Raw genomic sequence first — 19,673 nt, 5'->3', positions numbered from 1 at the left:
TCCACGAGGTGGGAGGGGGACAGTCCACAACAGCCTCGGAGGTCCTGGCAGGATAGTCACTCCACCTCGTTGCCCCGCCTCTGTGGGCGTGGCCTTCCCAGGACACCAGTCCTAGGGAGGGGCGTGGCCCGGGCGGGGAGGTGATGGCCCCGCCCCCCGGGGAGTCACGTAGCTCTGCGGCATCCTCAGCCTCATTTACAGGAGCCAGGGCTGAAGCCACAGCTGTTTCAGACCTGAGCCCAGGCTGTTCTGTGCTGCTGCCACTTAACTCGCTGCTCACAGGTGAGGCCCGGGTGAGGCGGGAACTGCTCAGCGTCTCAGCTTCCTCTTCCTGACTCTTGCCCCTGCCATCTTTGCCCTGTTCCCTGTGCCCTTGGATGTGCCATCTCAGCTCTCTCCTTCAATCTCTCTCCTTCCTGTCCACTCTAAACCCCATGGTTCAGACCTCCCACAACACCCCTTCCTCGCAGCGCTCATGCTGGAACCTCAGCTTTTCCAATCCCAAATCATCTTCTGCCTTCTGGGTTTTTTTCTTGGGGTCAGCCTCTTCCACCAAGACCATTTTAATCTCATCTGCTCCCTCTCCTTGGCTAAATTCTCTCTACAGTTCTTTTGCTTTCTCTGTTGCTCTGATCTAGGTCCTTCCTCCTGACTAGTTAGCCTGTCTCTCTATCAGCACCCAACAAATCTCCTGCCTTCTCCTCCTGCATCTCTCCCTCCCTTTCTCAGCCTCTCTACTCATTCCTTTCTATATCAACCCTCTGCTCCCATCTCTTAAATGCAGAGACAACAGGTTTGGGGTATGGAAAACTGGTTAGAGAAGCCTGCCATTCCTACTCCCTACCTGCCCCCCTCCTCCCAACCTTTTCCTCCACAAGCTGGGGAAAGAAGGGTGATGTGTCCTTTTGCCTCATTGTGATGGCTTGGAAGTAAGTGCACTTTCCCTAGGGCCCTGCTGAGGATGAGAAAACGGAAGTTGGAAAGGTCAGGGCTTATACCTACCTGAGGAAGGGGCCAAATTCAAGGAAAGAAGGATTGGCGTTTTCATTTGGGCAGTAGTTTCATAAGAAGACCTGTAGCTTGAGGGCTGCTTAACTCCCCACCCCCACCCTGCATCTTTCTCCTGGGCTGGGAAGGGTGCCCATCAGAGACAAAAGGAGATGTGGGAACTGGGTCCCCAAGCCTGTTAGCTGTCAGATAAATTGGTGCCACTTTGATGCCCAGGACCCATGCCAAGCACTGCTACTCTGTTCCCAGCCCGGTGCTTACTGGGGAGCAGGGGGGAGGGCCATTTGGCCCATATGACCAGGAGAGGAAGCAGAGGAGATAGTGGGTGGGGTCCAGCTTTTATATCTTGTCTCCATTCCACAGAGCTGTCACCATGCCCCATTCACATCCAGCCCTTTCTGCTGAGCAGAAAAAGGAGTTGTCTGACATTGCCCTCCGGATTGTGGCCCCAGGCAAAGGCATCCTGGCTGCAGATGAGTCTGTAGGTAGGTGGGGGCCTGTGGTTGGTCAGGGTAGAGGTGGCCAGGAAGCCCTGGGAATGACCTTGTCACCGCTGTACGTTTGCCCCCAGGCAGCATGGCTAAGCGGCTGAGCCAAATCGGGGTGGAGAACACAGAGGAGAACCGCCGTTTGTACCGCCAGGTCCTGTTCAGCGCTGATGACCGAGTGAAGAAGTGCCTTGGAGGTGTCATCTTCTTTCACGAGACACTTTACCAGAAAGATGATAATGGTGTCCCCTTCGTCCGTACCATCCAGGATAAGGGCATTGTCGTTGGCATCAAGGTGCAGCCACTAGCCCTGGATGGGGACTGAGCATGGAAATAGGTGTGTGTGTGTATGTGAGGGGTGTCAAGGGGAATCCTGCCTGGGTTCAGCCTTCTGCCTTTGTTTTCCCTTCAGGTTGACAAAGGTGTAGTCCCCCTAGCCGGGACTGATGGAGAAACTACCACTCAAGGTACAGGATGGGTGGGCTTTAGGATTACAGGATTGGTGGGTGGTTGATGCTGGCAAAAAGGAGCAGAGTGATGAGACCAGCACTATGCCCACAGGGCTGGATGGGCTCTCAGAACGCTGTGCCCAATATAAGAAGGATGGCGCCGACTTTGCCAAGTGGCGCTGTGTGCTGAAAATCAGTGAACGCACGCCCTCAGCACTTGCCATTCTGGAGAATGCCAATGTGCTGGCCCGCTATGCCAGCATCTGCCAGCAGGTGTGTGCATGCATGCGTGAGGGGTTCAGATGGGTGCCCTGTGCCTGGTGGAGAGAGAACTTTCTCCCATTCTACTACCGCCCCTGCCAAGCTACTCTTCTCTTACCTGCAGAATGGCATTGTGCCTATTGTGGAACCTGAAATCCTGCCTGATGGAGACCATGACCTCAAACGTTGCCAGTATGTCACTGAGAAGGTGAGTCCACACCTGGGCACAGACACATACCACAGGGACAGCCTGACAGGGAGCTTGTTCCCAGTTCCTGGTTCAGATGCAGGCACTTTCCCCAAGCACTTTTATTTTTTTTATCCTAGAATAGACCTGTGAGTCTGAGCCTGTACTGACCCTCACAGTCATGCCCACCCACCTCCAGACAGAGAGCATAGAGCAGACCTTAGTAAACCTCCTCTGATCCTCAGGTCCTGGCGGCTGTGTATAAGGCTCTGAGTGACCATCATGTGTACCTGGAAGGGACCCTGCTGAAGCCCAACATGGTGACCCCTGGCCATGCCTGTCCTATCAAGTATAGCCCAGAGGAGGTTGCCATGGCAACTGTCACTGCCCTGCGTCGCACTGTGCCTCCAGCTGTCCCAGGTACCACCCTGCTTCCTAACTTACTCCTATCTTTAGACTGATCCTCAGGTTCTTCTTGTGGCCTTCAGGGGTCCCTAACCCTGGAAAAACAGGGAGTGACTGATCAATTTGTCTTCTCTTTTTCTCTCTAGGAGTGACCTTCCTGTCTGGGGGTCAGAGTGAAGAGGAGGCATCGCTCAACCTCAATGCTATCAACCGCTGCCCCCTTCCGCGGCCCTGGGCCCTCACCTTCTCCTATGGGCGTGCTCTGCAGGCCTCTGCACTCAGTGCCTGGCGAGGGCAACGGGACAATGCTGGGGCTGCCACTGAGGAGTTCATCAAGCGGGCTGAGGTTGGGAGCTAGGGGTGGTGGTTGGTTTGGGGGTAGTGGTGTGTAGCTAGGCAGGGGGTAGCACCCAGAGACTACAGCCTTTGGCACCTGTGGGCCGGCTCAGTCGGCTTACTCCTTACCTCCTCTCACTTTTGCAGGTGAATGGGCTGGCAGCCCAGGGCAAGTATGAAGGCAGTGGAGACGATGGAGGAGCGGCAGCACAGTCCCTCTACATTGCAAACCATGCCTACTGAGTACTCCATTCCACAGCTCTGGGCCCGGCCACCCAGTTTTGCCTGTAGCTATAGCTAGGGCCAAATAGCTTTGCAGAGCAAAGATGCCTCCACCCCGCACTGAGTCATCTTCCTTTTTTCTCCTCCCCTTCCCTCTCCCATTGCTGCACCTGGGACCACTAGATGGGAAGATAGGGAGCCCCTCATGGCTGAGGGCAGGAGAACTTGCTAGAAGTCAGAGCAGGATGCCCGGGTCTCCCCTTGCCTTTGCCAGCTACTCTTCCCCTTGATGGGGTAGCTTCTCCTTGGGCTCTCCTTGCCTGCCCTTTCTCCTGGGATCAGAGGGTAGGACACCGGACCTGACTTATGCTTTGGGTACATACCACATAGCAAATAAATGATAGCATAACATGCTACTTTGTCTGTCTGTTTTACACATCAAATCCCCACCTCTCAGTTTCTGATCTCTGCTGACTCTGTCTGTGGGCCCTCTGACTGTGGAGGTGGAGAGAATGGGTTTTGATTCACTGGGTTTTAAGTTTATGGGGGAGAGGTACACCCAATCACCATTCCCGTCTCAAGCTCCTGCCTGTTGCTCTCCAAGGCTAGAGCATGGCAATACAGAGGGCTGCAAGTCTTTCAGGAACTACCATATCAGAAGCACAAGGCTACAGCTGTAGCAGGACGGAGTGTTGCACGACCTGAGCAATTCCTGAAGGCAGCTTTTGTCCAAGGCCTCAAACTGGGACAGGAAGGGATGGGAGTCTCTCATTTCTCAGCTGTGTTGAGCCCTGCCAGGGCTTGACACACTCTGCTAGGGGGAGCTACTGCAGGAGGAGCACCTGGGCTCCTGCCCAACAAGGGAAAACCCCAAGGCTTGGGAATGCCAGACTGAGAATGGTATCTAGGAGGTTGCCAAGGGCTATTGTCCACTCCCATTTGGGATAGATGGGGGTGCAGAGGGGACCAATTGGAGGGTCTGGGCAAGGGCAGACCTGTGAGTTCTCATGATGAACTTTGACCACTTGGCTGGGATGTGGGGGGAGGTCAAACACCTAGGTCTATCTGAGCAGATAAAAAGATGAAAGAAGCTGCTGGATGTGTTCTGTGTGAACTGGGGAGGCCATACTATGTGTAAAGTGCACAACCAATGCTACATATCCCCTTGCAGTATGGGAATGTAGGTCCAGTGTGATCTGACCTTATATTAAAAATAGCTACTATTACCCTGGCCTGTGTGCCTCAGTGGTGGTTAGAGCATCAGTCTGAGCACTGAAGGGCTGTGGGTTCAGTTCCCAGTCAAGGGCACCTCCCTGGGTTGCAGGTTCGATCTCTGCCTCAGAGGGGAGGGGTGTGTGAGGGAGGCAACTAATGTGTCTCTCACATCATGTTTCTCTCTCTCCTCTTCCACTCTCTCTCAAAAAAAATCAATGGAAAAAATATCCTCAGGTGAGGATTAACAAAAAAAAACCCCAAAAAGCAACTAATATTTATATAGTACTTTCTGTGTGTTCCTGCCAGGCCCTATGCTAATCATTTTATGTTTATTAACTCATTTACTACAACATACAACTCTATATAAAGTAGATACTATTACAATCCCTATTTTATTTAATTTTTGTTGATCCTCACCTGAGGATATTTTTTCCATTGATTTTTTCTTTTTAAGAGAGAGTGGAAGGGAGGGAGGGAAGGGGAGAGGGAGAGAAACGTGTGTGAAAGAGACACATCGATTGGTTGCCTCCCATACACAAGACTCCCTCCCTCCCTCACCCCTCGCTCTGGGATGGGGATGGAACCTGCAACCCAGGAAGGTGCCTTTGACCAGAACTGAAGCCACACCCTTCAGTGCTCAGACAGATGCTCTAACCACTCAGAACACATGCCAGAGCTATCCCTATTTTATTTTATTTTTTATTTTATAATTAAATCTTTATTGTTCAGATTATTACATTTGTTCCTCTTTTTTTCCCCCATAACTCCCCTCCTTCCAGTTCCCACCCCACCCTCCTCCCTCACTCCCCACCTACTGTCCTCATCCATAGGTGCACAATTTTTGTCCAGTCTCTTCCCGCATCTCCCACACCCCTTCCCCCCCCCAAGAATAGTCAGTCCATTCCCTTTCTGTGTCCCTGATTCTATTATAATCAACAGTTTATTCTGTTCATCAGATTATTCATTCACTTGATTCTTAGATTCACTTGTTGATAGATGCATGTTTGTTGTTCATAATTTGTATCTTTACCTTTTTCTTCTTCTTCCTCTTCTTAAAGGAGACCTTTCAGCATTTTATATAATACTGGTTTAGTGGTGATGAACCCCTTTAGCTTTTCCTTATCTGTGAAGCTCTTTATCAGACCTTCAATTCTGAATGTTAGCTTTGCTGGATAAAGTAATCTTGGTTGTAGGTTCTTGGTATTCATCACTTTGAATATTTCTTGCCACTCCCTTCTGGCCTGCATAGTTTCTGTTGAGAAATCAGCTGACAGTCGTATGGGTACTCCCTTGTAGGTAACTGAGTTTCTTTCTCTTGCTGCTTTTAAGATTCTCTCTTTATCTTTTGCTCTTGGCATTTTAATTATGATGTGTCTTGGTGTGGTCCTCTTTGGATTCTTTTTGTTTGGGGTTCTCTTCGATTCCTGGACTTGTAAGTCTATTTCTTTCATCAGGTAGGGGAAGTTTTCTGTCATTATTTCTTCAAATAGGTTTTCAATATCTTGCTCTCTCTCATCTTCTGGCACCCCTATAATTCTGATGTTGGTATGCTTGAAGCTGTCCCAGAGGCTCCTTACACTATCTTCGTATTTTCGGATTCTTTTTTCATTTTGCTTTTCCGGTTGGGTGTTTTTTGCTTCTTCGCATTTCAAATCTTTGCCTTGATTCTTGCGCTCCTCTGGTCTGCTGTTGGGAGTCTGTATAATATTCTTTATTTCAGTCGGTGTATGCTTAGTTTCTAGTTGGTTCTTTATCATAGCATCGAGGGTCTCATTAGATTTCTTGTAGATCTCATTAAGTTTATCGGCGGCTTCTAGACAATTCTTGAGAGCCCTTAACAGTGTGGTTCTGAACTCTATATCCTACATAGACAATTTTGTCCTGTTTCTTTGTCTCCACATTTTTTATGCTTTCTTGGTGCACCCCCTAGTGGGCTTTGTGCGCAGTCTTGTTGTAGTTAGCCTTGATTCTTGTAGTTGATACTGGGGGGATTTGACCTCCAGGCCAACTGGCTGTGAGAATCAGCTGTGTCTGCAGTGGGAAAACTTCTGTCCTCTGGGGAGGTGCTAATCTAGCCTTTGCCTGAGGCTATCTGGCAAATGGCTCTGTGCAGGGCTTGGGCGGGGCGGGTCCCAGGGGATCAAACAGGGCGGGCGGAGGGAGCAGTTATGGCTGCTCTCAGTCCTGTCCCCAGAGGCTCTGCCTCTCAGAGTCCCAGCAACCGCTGCAAACCTTGGAGAGAAAGCTGCCCTCGCGTTCCGACCGATGCCAGACAGTCCCGCTTCTCCCGTTTGAGTCTGGGTCCCTAGAGACTCGCCCAGAACTGGAGCTCAGAGCCTGAGCCTCCCTCCCGATTGAAAACGACAACCGAGCCCTCAGCCACCAGCCCGCTCCGCGTGCACCTCCGCACCTTTGTATTTTCCGCACTGAGCCTCCTCTGAGTCTCATATGCTGTTCTCTTTCCTTCTAGTTGAAGAATTTCCCCTCAGCCAGTTTTCCTGTGGTTCTGGGTGATGTCCGTTCCGTCTTTTAGTTGTATTTTTGAAGTGGTTGTTCGAGGCAGCAAACTCCAGTGTTTACCTATGCCGCCATCTTGGTTCTCTATCCCTATTTTATTTTAATATACATTTATCCCTGTTTTAACAAGAAAACAGGCACAGAGGGGTTAAATTTCTCAAGATCACTCAGGTGAAGAGGTGAAGGCCAGGATTTGAACTCAAGTGATCAGAATACAGATTCTGTGCTGGTGAATTTTAAGTGAAGTCAAACTTTTATAAGTGAGAAGTGAAATAGAATAAATTTAAAAATACTGAATTGCCAAGGCCGGTTTGGCTCAGTGGATAGAGCGTCAGCCTGCGGACTGAGGGGTCCCGGGTTTGATTCTGGTCGGGGGCGTGTGCCTGGGTTGCGGGCACATCCCCAGTGGGAGATGTGCAGGAGGCAGCTGATCGATGTTTCTCTCTCATCAATGTTTCTAACTCTCTATCTCTCTCCCTTCCTCTCTGTAAAAAATCAATAAAATATATTAAAAAAAAAAATACTGAATGAACCCTAGCTGGTTGGCTCAGCAGATAGAGCGTCAGCCTGCAGACTGAAGGTCCCAGGTTCGACTCCAGCCAAGGGCACATGCCTGGGTTGCGGGCTTGATCCCCAGTAGGGGGCGTGCAAGAGGCAGGCAATCAATGATTCTCATCATTGATGTTTCTATCCCTCTCTCCGCTGTCCCTGCTCTATCTCTCAAAATCAATCAATCAAAAAATTTTAAAGAAATACCGAATGAGCCAAATAGCTAAAAAGGTGCTAGTACCGACTAACTCGCCACCTCCAGGTTTGAGGCTTGAGAGGGTGCCTGGAAGAGGAGCTCTATGATAGAGATAATAAACAATAATGGCGATAGGTGACATTTGAACGGAAGTTCTTTACATGAATGACCTCATTTTGGTAAATATCTCAATTTTTTCAGGTTACTAGTAGAAGAGCTGCCCGTTGTCGCCCAGATTAATATTTAAGGACTGCAGGGTTGGCACTCTGCACCCCCTGTGAACCCCGTCCACCGCTCGCCAGACTTCTCCCGCCTTGGCGACTGTAGTGTCGCTCGCGATTGGCTACAATCGCGCCGTGGTCCCGCCCCCCAGCCGGTTTCCGATTGGGGGAGGCTTGCGCTGCTCCGCCCCGCGGCTAGAGCCCTCGGCATCTAGCATGGCGGCCGCCGGGGCCGCAGCTACAGACCTAGGTGTGGTGGCAGACGGACTGAGGCCTGCGATTCACAGACCGGGAGGGTGGAATGAGGGGGTGGGGACTGTGGGGCGCCGCAGGTCCAGCGGGCGGGGTTCGGGGGCCGTTTCCGACAGGATCCCTTCAGCCTTGGGCCCGAGAGCCTCTGCCTACGGGTGGCCGGGCTCCGCGTCAGGGAGGGGCTGGCACCTGCGCCCACCTCTGGCGTCTCAGTCCGTCCCTCCTTGTCTCCAGAGGTGGTCCGAGGCAAGCGCGCCGCCCTCTTCTTTGCGGCGGTGGCCATCGTGCTGGGGCTGCCGCTCTGGTGGAAGACCACGGAGACCTACCGGGCGTCGTTGCCTTACTCCGAGATCAGTGGGCTGAATGCCCTGCAGGTGAGACCTGGAAGGGGGAGGGGGAGGGGACAGCCCCCCGGCCAGGGTCAGACTCGGGGGATGGCCCTGATGCGCCTTCCCGCAGCTCCGGCTCATGGTGCCTGTCAGTGTCGTGTTTACCCGGGAGTCGGTGCCGCTGGACGATCAAGAGAAGCTGCCCTTCACCGTGGTGCACGAGCGAGAGATCCCTCTGAAATGTGAGTTTGTGGGGATTCGGGGCTGCCCTTCCGGTCCGAGCTCAGCCCGGTTATGCATCTGGTAGGGGTGTGGGTGTCCCGTAAAGGTAGTTAAACCCTTGTGAGGAGGCCTCTCTGAATGAACGGTGTGTTTGGTTAGAAGGAAAGCAACTTTAAGTTCGGTGTTCAGTATCAAGGTGACAATTTCATTCACAAGACAGTATGCTACCTGATCAGAAGTAGTTGATGCTCATTAGAGGGTAGGGGAGGAAATGGTATGTAGTGGAAAGAATGCAGGATTTGGAATCAAGTTGGACTTGTATACAGACTTTGTTCAGTTTAACCTTAAATGCTTCACTGAGTGTTAGGCACTTTTCTTAACTTAAAAAAAAATTTATTGTTATTTATTATTATTTATTATTTATTATTTATTAAAATTATTATTTTTTTTGTTAATCCTCACCTGAGGATATTTTTCCATTGATTCTTGGAGTGGAAGGGAAGGGGAGAGACAGAGAGAGAAACATCCATGTGAGAGACACATTGATTGGTTGCCTTCTGCACATGCCCCACTGGGGCTGGGGATAGAGCCTGCAACTGAGATATGTGCCCTTGACGGGAATCGAACCCACTCCCTTCAGTCCAAGGGCTGATGCTCTATCCACTAAGCCAAGCTGAGCTGGGTAGGGCTCTTTCCTTTTTTTTTTTTTTTTTTTTAAATCTTCACCTGAGGATATGTTTTTATTGGAGAGGAAGAGAGACATTAACATGAATATTTGAAAGAGACAAAATAGCTACTTTTTAAAAAATATATGTATTTTATTGACTTTTTACAGAGAGGAAGGAAAAGGGATAGAGAGTTAGAAACATCAATCAGCTGCCTCCTGCAGACTCCCTATTGGGGATGTGCCTGCAACCAAGGTAAATGCCCTTGACCGGAATCGAACTTGGGACCTTTTACCGCAGGCTGACGCTCTATCCACAGAGCCAAACCGGTTAGGGCAATAGCTACTTTTTGAAGCAGTGTAGTTATTTTCCAAGAAAACCAAAGAGAATCAATTGAAAATCTATTAGAACTAGTAACAGTTCAGTGAGATGACTAGGTACAAGAATACACAAGAATCAATAACTGATAAATACAGCAATATCTAATTAGAAAAGCAAGTATTTAAAAAAAATTCCATTCACAGTAATAATAAAAAACATAAAGATACTCAGGAATGAATGTACAAAACTATAAGAAAAGCCCAGCTGGCTTAGTGGTTGAGCGTCGACCTATAAACCAGGAGGTCAAGGCTCGATTCCCAGTGAGGGCACATGCCCCGATTATGGTCTCAATCCCAGTGTGGAGCATGCTGGAGGCAGCCAATGAATGAATTTCATCATTGATGTTTCTATCTCTCTCTCCCTCTCCCTTCCTCTCTGAAGTCAATAAAAAAACCATTTTTTTTAAAGTCTTAAAAAATTAATAAAATGTTCGTATGCTTTTTCTCCTTTCACCTATTTGTGTAATGAATACTGTAATAGATTTCCCTGTGGGAGAGTACTTCAGATTGAAGGCAGTGTGTACATTGTGTACATAGGCAGAGGCAGAAGCTGGGCAGGTGGAAGAGGTGGAGAGTCGCGTGTTTGATATCACCCATGTAGAAATCATTAGAATTGGCTATAGCTTCTTTGTCTTTCTCTGCAATCATTTTGCTGCCCTCATGCGTCTCCCTTTTCTTCTCAAGACAAAATGAAAATCAAATGCCGCTTCCAGAAGGCCTATCGGAGGGCTTTGGACTATGAGGAAGAGGCCTTGTCATTGGGCAGTATGCAAGGTACTGGAAGGGAGAGGTCACGCTATTTAACATGAAGCCCTGTTTTCCCTTCTGATCCCTGAAGGTGTAGTTTTCATACCTTGTCTTAACTTCAAAATCTCTTTGGGAAAGCTGTGAATGAGATGTGTTTCATCTTGGGCCAGTGGGGGCCAAGCCTGCCCACAGTGGCAGTTGGGTGTCAGTGGGAGGTGAAGGGGTGGCTTAGGCACTCTGTGGGGGCCAGAGGGAGAGGGAATGGTGTTTTTGCTCCTGGTGCATCACCTGCTCTTGTTCCCAGAGGCAGAAACCATGTTAGCTGAGCCACAGGAGCAAGCAGAGGGCTCCCTGACTGTGTACGTGATCTCTGAACACTCCTCACTTCTCCCCCAGGTAGGGTGAGCAGAGATGCTGTGGCCTTGCCCAGTCCCGTCAGCTCTTCCTCTCCCTGGTCACCTCCTTGTACTATTGCTGTCCATTTTTTCCATTTGCTATGGAAAACTCTCCAAATACATTTTTTAAAGAATGCTAATAACAATTTTTTTACTGACTCTGGTTTTCTAAATCTAAGACTTGTATATGGTTAAAGTTCCAATGACCATTTAAAGAGGGGGAAGTAACCAGTAGGAGTAAAAGAAAGAAGCCGGTTTCAATGGGTTATGAAGGTAACCTGGGCAATAATACATTGACTTTTTCATGAACAAAAAGGCTTGGTGGAAATGATACCATATACCATTTTCTTTATGAATTTATAATAAAATATTTAAAAAATTTTAATTTATTGACTTGAGAGAGAGAGAAACATCATTTTGTTATTCCACTTATTTATGCATTCATTGGTTGTATGTACCCTGACCAGGGATCAAACCCACAACCTTGGCAAATGGGACTATGCTCTAACTACTGAGATACCTGGCCAGGGCTATAATGAAATATTTAATTCTTATAAAAAGAGGAAAGAAAATTTTAACAAACATCTATGTACCCAGCCACAACTTATAACAATACAGCAGTATAGTGGGGGCTCCATGTGTCTCCATGGTTACATCACCTCCTTTCAGCACAAGGTGACCATATTTTATCATATAATTTTCTTTTCTTTCAAGTCTTATCACATATGCTGTGTCTCTATAAACAATATATTTAATTTTACATATTTTTGAACTTTATATAAATGGTATATTTATATAATACAGTACATGTTCTGCAACTTTCAGATTCCTCAACATTTATGTTAGAGAGAATCATCCATGATAATATGTGTAGCTAAGTCTAGTGCATTCATTTTTAATTCTGTCTAATGTTTCATTGTATAAATATACCACAATTTATCCATTCTGTTGCTGATGGGCATTTGGATTGTCTCCAGTTTTTTATTATTATAATGCTGCTGTGAAAATTCTTGCACTTGCCTCTTTGCCATGTGCCATTTACTTAGATCAAACTGTCCAGTTGTTTGTTTATTCTGCTTTTCTTGTTCAGCATGCCATCTATTAGTTTCCAGCCTGAGAAGATTTATGTATTTCCTGGAACGATATCTACTGGGAAGGAGAAGGGAATGGAAATGAATGAAGACACTCATAAATACCCATAGCTCAGAAATGCTGAGAGAATAGTTCACTATGGATCTAAAGAGAGGGGCATGCCTGTTGGTCAGTGCAAAAGGCCAGATTCTCAGAAACGGGAGTCAGAGTGCTTTCCTGCTTTCTCCCCTCAGCCATGGCCTTCTGTTCCTTGCTTGCCCCTCATAGGACATGATGAGCTACATTGGGCCTAAGAGGACAGCAGTGGTGAGGGGAATAATGCACCGGGAGGCTTTTAACATCATTGGCCGCCGCATAATCCAAGTAGCCCAGGCCATGTCTTTGACTGAGGACGTGCTGGCTGCGGCACTGGCTGACCACCTTCCAGAGGACAAGTGGAGCTCTGATAAGAGGCGGCCTCTCAAGTCCAGTTTGGGTAGGGTGACCAGGCTTTGCTTTGGGGCGGGAGACGGAAATGAATTATGTGGGGGCATTGGGGCAGGAGGGGAATCTGCATGCAAACCCTTTACTTCTTTCCCATGGGGTTTCAACTTTTTCTAGCACTCAGTGTTTCTCATCCCACTTTTATCCCCATTGGTTCCATGATGGCAATCAGGCCCATTCTAGAGGAGAAAGAGTTCAGTTTAGCCAGGGGCACAGGCTGTCCATTGACGGAAGCCTCTGGGATCACTGACTCCTGTTTCCATAGGCTATGAGATCACCTTCAGTTTACTCAACCCAGACCCCAAGTCCCATGACGTCCACTGGGACATCAAGGGAGCTGTCCGGCGCTATGTGCAGCCCTTTCTGAATGCCCTCAGTGTCGCTGGCAACTTCTCTGTGGACTCTCAGGTGAGACTGGGAGCAAGTTGAGGAGTCCTTTTCCTGGCTGCACCATCCTTTTCAAAGTCCATCCATATTTAGTGTTTACAAGTGTAGTCAGTTCTAGCTCTTTGGGCTTGCTGATTTGCTAGGAATTTCCTGTGTATGTATAAGGTTCTGCTGTCTCCTTTCTCTCCTTATGTTCAGCTCAGGGAGTTTCATCAATGCTTGTTAAAAAACTGACTTCCTTATGGCTTCCTCCAGAACTGTGTTCACCAGTTGTGCCATCCTTAAAGCACTTATTTAAACAACAACAAAAAACTCCCTGAAATATGTTAATGTAACAAAGATGTGAAGAATGTAGCTTTCTGTATCATACAGTGTTCTTTGAGGGAAAATGTGGGAGACATTTTTATTAGGTCTTGGTAGTGGGAGTAATTCTGAATAACTGAGACTTGATTTGATTTTGTGAACACCGAGTTCTGCTATTCTTTGTTTCCCTCCTTGTTTTGCTGTGAGAAAACTTGGGAAAATATGTGGTTTTCAAAGAACATAGTGTTTTAACTTTACCCGTGGCTTTGTTATTTTTTTCCTACACCTATTTTCTCTTAGCCTGCCCTGATATTTCATCCTGTTGTAATTGCAAGTTTTTAAGGCACCTCAAATCTTTTTTGGGACAAAGTGGAATATAAATCAATAAACAAAGTAACGTCCTCCTCTTTGTTCTCTAGATCCTTTACTATGCAGTGTTGGGGGTCAACCCCCGCTTTAACCCAGCTTCCTCTAGCTACTACTTGGCCGCACACAGCCTCCCCCATGTCATCAATCCCGTGGAGTCCCGTCTAGGTGAGCTTCTGAGGTTGAGGGTCTTTCTGCCAGGCCAGGGGGGACCTGGAAGGCTCAGCCTGGGGTTGGAGGTGGGTTGTATATAGTGATGGTTCCCAGGTTAGGTTGGTCTGAGGGCGTCGAGGAAGAGGAAGTGTTGAGCACTTAGGCTCCTTTGTCATGATACTCTGTTGACATCTCCATCTCCACACTATTCTATCCAAAAGCAATTATTAAACATGTTTCCCAGCTCATTTTATAAAGGAATGGATAGGGTGTAGGAAAGATAACAGCAAAAGTACATGAAGGCAGAATGAGGAACCTTGAAGCTAGGTTCCTGTTTTTAATTTTTGGGGTGGTACCTAGGAAAAGTAGGTGTGTCCAAGAACTGCAATATAGGCAAACTAAAATGAGTATATCATTAGTTGTGGAATTTAAGATATCAGGGCTAGGCCAGGGTGGCCCAAGCGGTGTGGGAGGGGCAGTGTGGGAGACCTTGGTAAATTCCTCCTGTCTTCGTTCAGCAAACAAAGTTCGAGGGGCTGTTCTGTGGCAGTGCTGGGTACAGAGATAGAAAGGCATTTCAGGCAAGGAATCTAGGAGCTTAGATGTAGAAGAGTAAGAGCACAGACTCTCAGGAAGCTCAGAGAAGTTTCATATGGCTGAATTGGGAGAGGGTGACCAGGATAATGTTGGCAAGGCAGGCAGGCAGGCATCAGATCATAAAGGACCAGGTTGAGGAGTTTGAACTTTAACCTAATATGAATGGCTAGCCATTGAAAGATATTAAGTGGGGAACTGACATGAGGTCATATTTATACTTGTGCATAAAACGAGTTACAGTAATATGGGTGCAATGTGGCAATAGCCACGAGAGCTGACGTAGATAGTTATGGGAGGCCTGTTGGAAGAGGGGAGATTCCAGGGGCATTTTGGGGCTAAGGACTGCACTTCATGTATATGGTACATCTTCAGAGAATGTTTAGAGGTTCTTTGCCATAGAAACCCAGGACTGGAGGATATCCTAGTGATTATCAGTTGGGAAAAATGAGACCCAGAGTGAGTGACCAGCTAGTTAGAGTTTGATCTGGAACTAATATCTAGACCTAACATATTTTGACATTCTGACTCCTCTTCTCTTTGTACCACAGGATCCAGCGCTGCCTCCCTTTACCCTGTGCTCAACTTTCTACTCTATGTACCTGAGCTCGCACACTCCCCCCTGTACATTCAGGACAAGGATGGTGCTCCAGTGGCCACCAACGCCTTCCACAGTCCCCGCTGGGGTGGCATTATGGTAATGGTCACACTATGCAGACTCCAGAACCCAAGCTTCCAGGACAGACGTGTTCCCTGAGACTGTTCTTCTGTTCCTCTGGTGTCCTCCATGGCCCAGCCTGAGGCAGGGCAGGCACCAAGGAGGGGAGGGTGCTGTGAGCTCGTGTCCCTCCTCTGCCAGCCCCACCGCTTTTTATTTTGTCAATATTTTCTCTTTTTATTTATTTATTTTTAAAAAAAAATATATTTTATTGATTTTTTACAGAGAGGACGGGAGAGGGATAGAAAGTTAGAAACATCGATCAGTTGCCTCCTGCACACCTCATACTGGGGTTGTGCCCGCAACTAAGGTACATGCCCTTGACCGGAATCAAACCTGGGACCCTTCAGTCTGCAGGCCGATGCTCTATCCACTGAGTCAAACCGGCTAGGGCTGTTTTGTCTATATTTTCTATCATGTGACCCTTTTGCATGTAGTAGTTTGCACTTATTGAGGACTCTTCTGTGTACATCTTAGATCTTGGACCTGTTTGTGGAAGTCTTGCAAAGTTTGGAACTTTGTCTCCTATTAGACTAGGTGTCTCTCAAAGGTAGAAACTCTAAACTGGAATAAAAAATATCTCCTTTATAGGACTTTAGGACTTTTGAGGGGGTAATGGAGATAATTTATGGAAAGCTCCTAATAGGTATTTAAAAAATATTAGCTATATCATCAGGTTTGTAATTTCTAAAGAGCACAGAATATGTCTTCCTTTTCTTTCATGGTCTTCAGAGTGTCTGGGGCACAGCTGTGTATGGTCCTGGTGTGATATTGAGGCAACCTCGTTTCCCCTTGCAGGTATATAATGTGGACCCCAAAGCCTACAATGCCTCGGAGCTCCCAGTGCGCGTTGAGGTGGACATGGTGCGGGTGATGGAGGTGTTCCTGGCTCAGTTGCGGTGAGGTCCTAGGTGATGCACTTGGGGACATGGTCCCTGACTCTGACCACGGTCTCCTGGGCTGCCTGGAATAAAATCTCACCTGGCAGGGATACCTTGGCTGTGCCTAGAGCCCTAGGAAGCAAGATAGGTTGCCAAGGATCACTTCATCCTTCTCCTAAGAAGAACTAGCTGCTGACAAAAACTTTTAAGAAAAATAGACTCATGAATGTTAGGTCCATGGGGTGTGATTATGGGTGCTTAAGAAAATAGCTGTTAATTCTTGTGCTAAGTAATCTATTTTATATATATATATGTGTGTGTATATATATATATATGTGTGTGTGTGTGTGTGTATATGTGTGTGTGTGTATATATATATATATATATATATAATTGATTTCAGAGAGGAAGGGAGAGGAAAAGAGAGATAGAAACATCAATGATGAGAGAGAATCATTGATTGGCTGCCTCCTACATGCCTATACTGGGGATCAAGCCCACGGCTGGGCATGTCCCCGACCAGGAACCGAACCATGACATCTTGGTTCATGGGTCGTTGCTCAACCACTGAGCCATGCCATCCCCTAACTAATCTATTGGTAGTGGCTGCCTGATGGCCCATGTTGAGGATTCTTTGTCTGGGCTGATCAGGAAAGAGTCTGATTGATTTGCAATGCCTGCCATGGGTGCAGGATTGGAGAGGCACAGCACACACATCTTGTCAGAGGTGGTCCTGGATCATCCCTTCACTAAGGCTTAGTGGCCCCATTTGTCCAAAGAGAGAGTAGACAGGGTGAGAGGATTAAACTAAGTTATCAGAAATATTTTAGCCATGGAACCTTTTGTCAAGTAAGATCTTGGAAGTCCAATATAGAAACAGGTAAAAGCTAAAACACTGGTAAAAGCTAAAACCCAAGAGCCTGAGGCACTTTCCTGCAACCCCTGTGGGTCTGGGTAAGATTGAAAATCTTAGTTATTCTAGGAATCTTAGCCATCTTCTCCCCCTTCTAGTCTCAGCCTTTGGCCTTCTTCACTGTTCCTACAGGCTGCTCTTTGGGATTGCTCAGCCCCAGGTGCCTCCAAAATGCCTGTTTTCCAGGCCTAAGAGTGAAGGGCTGATGACTTGGGAACTAGACCGGCTGCTCTGGGCTCGGTCGGTGGAGAATCTGGCCACAGCCACTACCACTCTCACTTCCCTGGCCCAGCTTCTGGGCAAGATCAGCAACATTGTCATTAAGGATGATGTGGCATCTGAGGTACGTGGGCAGGGGATGGATTCTGGGGCCCAGGATCGGAATGGCCATTGAGGGCCAGGGTGTGGTGAAACTAGTGCCAGTTGAGGTCCAGGGTATGTGTGGGCCTCCCAGCCTTGAATGCCCCAGGCTTCCTCTAGAAGGCAGTGCCAGCTCCCAGCAGGAGTCCAGATGGGGGCGGGGGGTGGGGTGGGGGGTGGGGGGTGGGGAATGTGAGGTTTTAAGCAGGCACTTGGAAAGTCCACCGTAGCCCTTTTATACTAGCTGCCACATATCCTGGGCAAACTCCAGGCAACCTGTCTGGTAGATGGTAGACACAGTAAAGCTCATCACTCCCTTACCACCTTCATCAGTGCCAAGGACTAATTGGTAATCCCCTGCCCCCTTCCTAGGTGTACAGGGCTGTAGCTGCAGTCCAGAAGGCAGCGGAGGAGTTGGCCTCCGGACACCTGGCCTCTGCCTTTGTTGCCAGCCAGGAAGCTGTGACATCCTCGGAGCGTGCCTTTTTTGATCCCTCGCTCCTCCATCTCCTCTATTTCCCGGATGACCAGAAGTTTGCCATCTACATCCCGCTTTTCCTGCCTATGGCTGTGCCCATCCTCCTGTCTCTGGTCAAGATCTTCCTGGAGAGTCGCAAGTCCTGGAAAAAGCCAGAGAAGACAGACTGAGCAAGAGAGCATCTCAGTAGGAAGCCTTCCTTTATGGCCAAGGTGGGAGGTGTTAGATTGAGAGGCGCGTAAATGGGGCCTGACATGAATGATCTATCTCCAGCCTCCTCTGTTGCCTCTCCAGCAACCAAAGTGTAACACTCCACGATGGGTTCATCTTCATCTCTCCTTCTCTTCCCATTCCTCTGGCTCAGGGGTCCCACCCCCATCTTCAAAAGATGCATCATCTGGGTCTACTTCTCTGGCTTGAACTTGAAGGTCCTTTCTTATCCCTCTGGGATAAGGGCAGCTTGTGCTTCTGCCCTGTTTCTCACAGTCCTCTTGCACTGAGAGGGCATTAGGGGAAAGCCCTAGGTTGTTTTCTAGCCCCTTCCCCTCCACGCTTCTCTCTACCCCTCAGGGAGGCCCCAGCACTGCTCTTATGGAAGGGGCCAGGCACAGGTCGCCTCTGGGGCCTTCTCCTTTACTCCATTCCCTCCTGTCTAGCTATGCCTGTTGGGCATAGCCTGATGCTGTGTGGCAGAGGTTCCCTTCACCCTTCCACAGAGGCAGTTGGTGCAGTGGAGAAAGTTCTAGACGTGGGATCAAACCTGCCTGAATTCAAACCCTGGCTTCTGTACTTATCATATGGGGAGTTCTGAATAAGCTACTTAATCTCTCTGAGCCTCAGTTTTTCATTTGTTAAAGTAACACTAATGATCCTCTCTTACAAGGTGGTTGTAAGGGTTAAATGTGATCAGCATTTGAAAGTGGTATATTCTAGGCTCTCAATAAACATTGAATGTGAATTGGAATGATATGAAGTATGAGCATAGCTTTTGTTCCTCATTCATGTGTAAGTGATGTTTCCTAGTATCTGTTCTCACAGGGTCACCTTGCTTTCACCTGGCCCCGTGTCCTTCCTGCCTCCCTGTCCTGGAGGGCCCTGTGGTGACTTAGCTAGACAGTTGTCCCTCGGCATGATTGGGTTTGCCCAATAAGTCTGTTCACATCTACTTCTTTTTTAGCAAGGGGTCTGGGAGGGACTGGCTTGTACCAGTGTAAGACCTCTGATACTAACTCATTCATAAATTTTAAAAAAGAAAAAAAAGAATATATTGCCTTGGCTGGGTAGCTCAGTTTGTTAGAGTGTTGTTCCAATATGCCAAGGTTGAGGGTTTGATTCCCCCATCAGGGCACGTACAGGAATCAACCAATGAATGCATAAATAAAAAATTGGTTGGAACAACAAATCGATGTTTATTTTTCTTTCCCTTCCTCTTTAAAAACTATTTAAAAAAAAAATATTGAGCACAGGTACTGTGCCAGGTGGTAGGGTATGATAGAGAACAAAAACAGGATCCCTGTTTTCCTGGAACTGTTCTTTTAGGGGGAAGACTCAGTGAACAAATAAAACTAATTTTGGATAATGCAAGCTGATCAGATAGTGACTGGGGTTAGTACAGTGGATTCGGTGCGGAGGAGGGCCTCTGAGCAGATGACATTTGAGCTGAGACCAGAAGGACAAGAAGAGGCCACGTGGGGGAAGAGGATCCCAGGCAAAGACCTTGAGATGGGAACTGAGGGGGGAGCAGAGTGGCGGGAGCACCGGGGAGGTAGCCAGGACCCTTTGAAAAAATGAGTGAAGCCCAGGGCCAGCCCCCACCCTGCCCTGGGTGGGTAGCCCTGGCCAGCGAGTCTGCAGCCTTCAGCTGGGTGGGCTGGCGGTGGGCGGGCTCAGGGGCGGGCACA

At 48.1% G+C, this 19,673-nt stretch overlaps 2 protein-coding genes across 2 annotated transcripts; both read left to right on the top strand.

Annotated features, from left to right (window-relative positions):
- The first annotated feature begins 137 nt into the window (after positions 1–137).
- Positions 138–3,769, top strand: ALDOC (aldolase, fructose-bisphosphate C). The gene is made up of 9 exons (XM_036340715.1): positions 138–282; positions 1,372–1,493; positions 1,580–1,791; positions 1,909–1,963; positions 2,058–2,218; positions 2,331–2,414; positions 2,639–2,813; positions 2,945–3,144; positions 3,282–3,769. The coding sequence occupies exons 2-9, from the start codon at positions 1,382–1,384 to the stop codon at positions 3,375–3,377; spliced, it is 1,095 nt and encodes a 364-aa protein (XP_036196608.1). The 5' UTR covers positions 138–282; positions 1,372–1,381; the 3' UTR covers positions 3,378–3,769.
- A 4,453-nt stretch (positions 3,770–8,222) lies between these two features.
- On the top strand, positions 8,223–18,745 carry PIGS (phosphatidylinositol glycan anchor biosynthesis class S). The gene is made up of 12 exons (XM_036340702.1): positions 8,223–8,304; positions 8,541–8,680; positions 8,766–8,877; positions 10,587–10,676; positions 10,954–11,045; positions 12,404–12,611; positions 12,885–13,027; positions 13,729–13,843; positions 14,974–15,119; positions 15,939–16,039; positions 17,067–17,277; positions 17,667–18,745. Exons 1-12 carry the CDS (start codon positions 8,271–8,273, stop codon positions 17,940–17,942), a joined length of 1,668 nt encoding a protein of 555 aa, XP_036196595.1. The 5' UTR covers positions 8,223–8,270; the 3' UTR covers positions 17,943–18,745.
- The last annotated feature ends 928 nt before the right edge of the window (positions 18,746–19,673 follow it).

Source organism: Myotis myotis, unplaced genomic scaffold (assembly GCF_014108235.1).
Source record: "Myotis myotis isolate mMyoMyo1 unplaced genomic scaffold, mMyoMyo1.p scaffold_m19_p_17, whole genome shotgun sequence".
Taxonomy (NCBI): Eukaryota; Metazoa; Chordata; class Mammalia; order Chiroptera; family Vespertilionidae; genus Myotis; species Myotis myotis.
Note: the sequence above shows the minus strand (reverse complement) of the source record. Positions and strands in the feature narration are given on the sequence as shown.

Coding starts and splice junctions, on each gene's coding strand:
- ALDOC (XM_036340715.1), top strand. CDS start 1,382: ATGCCCCATTCACATCCAGCCCTTTCTGCTGAGCAGAAAAAGGAGTTG. Junction 2,415..2,638: donor GCCAGTATGTCACTGAGAAG/GTGAGTCCACAC, acceptor TCTGATCCTCAG/GTCCTGGCGGCTGTGTATAA. Junction 3,145..3,281: donor AGTTCATCAAGCGGGCTGAG/GTTGGGAGCTAG, acceptor TCACTTTTGCAG/GTGAATGGGCTGGCAGCCCA.
- PIGS (XM_036340702.1), top strand. CDS start 8,271: ATGGCGGCCGCCGGGGCCGCAGCTACAGACCTAG. Junction 13,844..14,973: donor TCCCGTGGAGTCCCGTCTAG/GTGAGCTTCTGA, acceptor TTTGTACCACAG/GATCCAGCGCTGCCTCCCTT. Junction 16,040..17,066: donor GTGTTCCTGGCTCAGTTGCG/GTGAGGTCCTAG, acceptor CTGTTCCTACAG/GCTGCTCTTTGGGATTGCTC.